The sequence below is a fragment of the Zeus faber genome, assembly GCF_960531495.2.
Source record: "Zeus faber genome assembly, chromosome: 15".
Lineage (NCBI taxonomy): Eukaryota > Metazoa > Chordata > Actinopteri > Zeiformes > Zeidae > Zeus > Zeus faber.
The window spans coordinates 26,300,877-26,305,876 of record NC_137194.1 but is presented as its reverse complement, the minus strand read 5'-3'; the positions used below and the strand labels follow the sequence as shown (position 1 = coordinate 26,305,876).

The following is a 5,000-nucleotide window of genomic DNA, read 5'->3' as shown; positions in this document are numbered from 1 at the left end:
ACACACACACACACACACACACACACACACACACACACACACACACACACACACACGCACACACACACACACACACACACACACACACACACACACATTTAATGTGTGACACAAAAATTGAAATTATATCCAAATACTGCACGTTCAAGATCTAAATTATGCATGAACGACCACATCGCTGCTCACACCTAGCAACAATGATGACAAACGAGCAAATAAACAAATTAATTATCAACCCGCTCCCTGAAAGGCTGCTGCCCACGTCTGGATTTGCCTGATGCGCACATATTTCCATAACCTCATGCATTGTGCATATGCCTATACGACGATATAAAAAAAACACTGAATAGAGTACAAAGTCTGATAAATTATGCATTTTAGCGCTAAGTGGCCGCGCGTGTGTGTGTGCTCTTGTAAATAAATGATGGGTTCACGGCCGCACCAAACAACTGGCCGCACAAACAAAAAAGCGAATCATGGCCCCCAGCTAAGTACAAACCACCCCCCCACCACCACCACCACCAAAAAATGCAGCATAAAGCAAAGGCTTCGCACGTGGCCCGTCCCCGCTCCGATAATTCTCTTTTCTCTTGACATTGTGCGATGATGGCAGGGAGCAGTGATGTGAAAATGTTGAAAGGATTAGGCGGGTCGGCCATGCCAGTCACCAGCTGCTTGTCAGTCTCAGAGGCCCCTGCATCCAGGAACTACCCTCTACTTTTTATTTCTCTCCTTCAGCCGGGCCCCGAACCTCTGAGACGGGCACACTGGCCTGTCCCCGCAGCGTGACAGGCTGTCAGGTGGAGGGAGAGAGAGGGAGGACAAAGACAGAGAGGAACAGGGGGCACGGGGGCCAAACTGTGACAGAGAGAGTGCGAGAGAGAGAGAGAGAGAGAGCAAACAAACAAACAAGTGCAGGTCGACAGGAGCACCAAGACCAAGCCTGACGGATCCTCCCTCCGCGTTCTGTTGAGATCGTGGAGGTCAATTTACCGTTTCTTCGCATGTCAAGTGTGATTTATTTTCCCTGTTTTGAATGTCTGCATAAACATTTTTATTTTCCATCTTTTTTTCCCCCGCGTAACATCAACTTCACGAATTGGAATTTCATAACAATCAGCCGCCTAAAACAGCAGAAATAAAAGAGAAATATGTGAATGGTTTCAGCGCACATGTAGTAGCGTGGGATTTCGAGCCTGGTTTAACAGTTTGGGTTTTACCGGCACTGGTCGGGCGTCTTTCCAGAATATTCCATAGACTTCCCAGGTTCCCTTTCCAACAGCCAAGGCACGAGGAGAAGTAGAAAGGAGACGATGAAAAAAACAGAGAGAAACAGGGAGTGAGAACGAGTGAGAGAAGGGATGGAAAACGACAAGAGAAAAGAGGCAGAGAGACAGACAGAGGGAGGGAATCGTAGAGAGAAAAGACAGAAAACGACAGGAAGAAAGAGGCGAGAGAGAGAGAGAAGATGAAGACAACGACAAGCAAAAGAGACAGAGAGAGGGAGAAAAGACAGGAGATGTGAGGGGTGGTAGAGGGACAGAAGGAGACACCTGGAGCTCCCGGTGTCGTATTGATGGGCACTTCCTACATGCGAAGCGGCCTTGAGCTGGGGCCACATTAGGTGATTTTTGAGGCCGATTTGGCAACGGTTTGACATCGGGCGTAGTCGGGGTAGTCCAGGGTGGTCCAGGGTAGTACGGGGTAGTCGGGGGTAGTACAGGGTAGTCCAGGCTAGTACAGGGTAGTCCAGGGTAGTACAGGGTAGTCCCGGGTAGTACAGGGTAGTCAGGGGTAGTACAGGGTAGTCCCGGGTAGTACAGGGTAGTCAGGGGTAGTACAGGGTAGTCAGGGGTAGTACAGGGTAGTACAGGGTAATCCCGGGTAGCTGGCTGTAGAATTGTAGCCGTCATTGATACCTCCGCCACCAGCAGCACACACTACTCCATCAGCACAATATTAAACACACAGCTGGTCGTCCTCTACGCACACACGCACGCACACACACGCACACACACACACACACACACACACACACACACACACACACCACTTTCCTTTCTATCATTTTTCTCACCTGGTCTCCCGTCAGGTGACAGGCGGCGAGGTTCTGCTCCTCGAAGGACGGGGCCGAGCGCACGTACTTGAGCCAGCCGCTGCCGGTGGCGTCCGCTCCCGAGTCCAGGGAGAATTTGACGTTGCCCATTTCGTCCACGACCTGTTGGGAGAAAAGAGACGCGGGTTAGAGCGAGGCCAAAGGGACGTTTGAGAAGGTAGAGGGCAAGCATGTTGAAATCAAGGAGCAAGGAGTTCTTAAGCCTCCCCGTTCTTTAGCCTCCCCGTTCCCAAAAAAGTGAATGGAGCACAGATCCAACTTCACACGCACCCACATACACACACACTTTTTCTGAAAACGCATTTTTCCCCCTCCGTTTAGAATAAATAATTTCCGTTGGCCAGCAGGGGGTGATAATATGTCCTAAAATATGATGCGAAACACCAAGGCAGTGTATTGAGCTTCTTCATAATATTCGGACACAACGCTGTACGGACGCCGTTCCTAAAGCTGGAGAGACTTTTAACCTCCTAGTGGAGACACGGAGAACAACACAACGTCGCTCGTAGGTTCCCGACCGCAGGTAACAAAATATTTGAAAAACACACATATACATATATATATATATATATATATATGTATATGTGTGTTTTTCAAATATTTTGTTATGTGTTGTTACACTATGTACGTAAGTCATTTTGTGATATTTAACAGCATTGCAGGGTAGTGGGGGGTCACCCCTCATCTCTGATTATTTCATTTGATAATATTTTTATTTGAGCACAAGCAAAGGCAGTGACCAATATTGCCATCATTAGTCTTAAAAATATGTACATAACCCACGTATATGTATGGAATGAACAGCCCCCAGTAGCAATGGAATCAAAGTCCAGATGTGATGTGAATGCAGTCAGGTATCAAAACTACTACGTCTGCGGGACCTCGATTGTGTGAAACCCCTCTGACCTGGTTGCTCTTCCCCGACAACGAGATGGGAGGAGGAGACGGAGGAGGAGAAAAGGAGGAGGAGGAACGGAGGACTGGGCCTTCTTTCACTTGTCTGGCACGTATCGATCACCCTTTGTAACCCCCTGGCCCCCACAGGGAGCCTGGGAGCAGGTTTCGTGTTACAACCACCCCCCCCCCCCCTCCTCCATCCATCCCCCCAGGATGGATGGAGGAGGGATGCGAACATGAAGGTGGAGGAGGAGAAGGAGAAGAGACTCTTATTGTTGAGACGGACAGGGGGGGGGCATCAGTTTCAACAAAACCACAACACGCTCGAAAACCTCTCCCCGGGCCCAAATCACACGGACGGACTCGGTTTCAACATAATCTCGTCTCAGATTTCTCGCCAGCGGTTTTTGTCAAATGGAAAAAAAACAAACAAAGCAAGACAAAACAAAAACAAACAACGGTTCACAAGTCACCAGAGTTTATGTAGCGGATATCGGGGGAAACGGCAAAAGTCCTCAAGCTGCGGAAGAGTCCGGTTACACATCAACAAATAACTGGGAAGAAAAGTTTGACGGCAAGTGTGTATCCGTTTGTTTCAGTGTGTGCTTTTGTGTGTTTGTAAGTGTGTGCGTGTGTGTGTGTGTGTGTGTGTGTGTGTGTGTGTGTGTGCATCTGCGGGTGTTTGCATGCCCGTGGGAGTGCATGTGCGTGGCTCTGTGGGTGTTTGTGTCTGTTTGTGGATGTTTGCGGCCATGTGGGTGTAGGTGCTTGTGGTTGAACATTTCTGAGTGTATGCCCGCGTGTGTGTGTCTGTGTGTATGCCAATGAGTGTGTACCAGTGAGTGTGTGTGTGTGTGTGTGTGTGTCTGTCAGTGGTGTTAGGAAATCTGGGAGCGGAGGGGATGAAACCCTGCAGCCTGGCTGAGTTTGGCACTGGTATCCCCCCCTCAGCGATACTGAGACTGTGTGAATTCTCATGAGTTTGGAAGGGAAAGGGTGGGGATGGGTGGGTGACAGGGTGGGGCGGGACGGTGGGGAGGGTCAAGCCTTCTAACCACCTCCAATCAGGCCGAGCCCAGCTCAACTTTGACCTCAGGGTCATCGCTCCGTGCTCCCCACCACAGTCGAATGTCTGTCGAAGGAACCTGAGGTGTGACGGAGGATAACCCGCCCAAATAATAGGTCAGTTTGGATTTGATTGTTCTAAGCCCTGCAAAGTTCCTGAACCGCTCCAACTCCAACTGCAGACATGTCCATCTCATTTAATTTCATTTTTATTTTCTCAAACTGTTTGGCCGCCGTGAAAAAAAGCCTGAATGGTCGCATTCTTGCGTCTGGGGGGGGGTAAACACGCGACGTGTCTGGTCGGAGGTGTGGGGGGGACGCCGCCTTCACGCCGACGTTCCAGCCGCTGCTGGCGAGCGGATTTACATGCTGCTGAGGTGACTTCACAAATACGGGTTCTGTTCGCTAAAACAAGGACCGAGGTGTGAGGTTAGCTACAGCGCACACTAACAATGCCTGGCTAATACGGAGGCTAAACATAACTCGGAACCTCAGCACGTAGTTAAGGAAAAATAAAAAATCTGTTGAACAAGTGAAAAAAACCCCAGAGAACAGGGCCGGTTCTTCCTGTGAGCAATGAAGGCGGGAGCCCAGAGGGCCTCTCCCGAGGGGAGCTCGGGGAGGGAGCGATCGGGGCGCAATTTAAGCACCTGTCTCCCTCTCCGACGGTACCGACGGTGCCTATGATGGGTCGCCCGCGCTACCAACCCAGGCACGATGGGCTCGCCACAACAGTGTGTTTTTATTTTTGATGTAGGTTTTTTTTATTTTCCGCCATTTCCTTATGGAACGAAACAAGCACAGTGCGTAATGGGGACACTTTCTCCGCGCCCCCCTCTGAGAAATCTGGCAAGATCGAATCCGTGGAAATGTGTTTGCTGATTGTGAGATTGTCGCTCCAGACCGGCGGTTACTAACTGCA

General features: G+C 50.0%; 1 protein-coding gene across 1 annotated transcript in view; it reads right to left on the bottom strand.

Moving 5' to 3' along the window:
* The window catches only part of prdm16 (PR domain containing 16), a gene marked incomplete at its 3' end in the record, with an annotated part of 229,335 nt that overhangs the window by 23,672 nt on the left and 200,663 nt on the right, over positions 1-5,000 (bottom strand). The window contains exon 4 of the mRNA XM_080016002.1: positions 2,078-2,218. Coding sequence (XP_079872128.1) covers positions 2,078-2,218 — 141 coding nt within the window. The remainder of the gene's footprint in view (positions 1-2,077; positions 2,219-5,000) is intronic.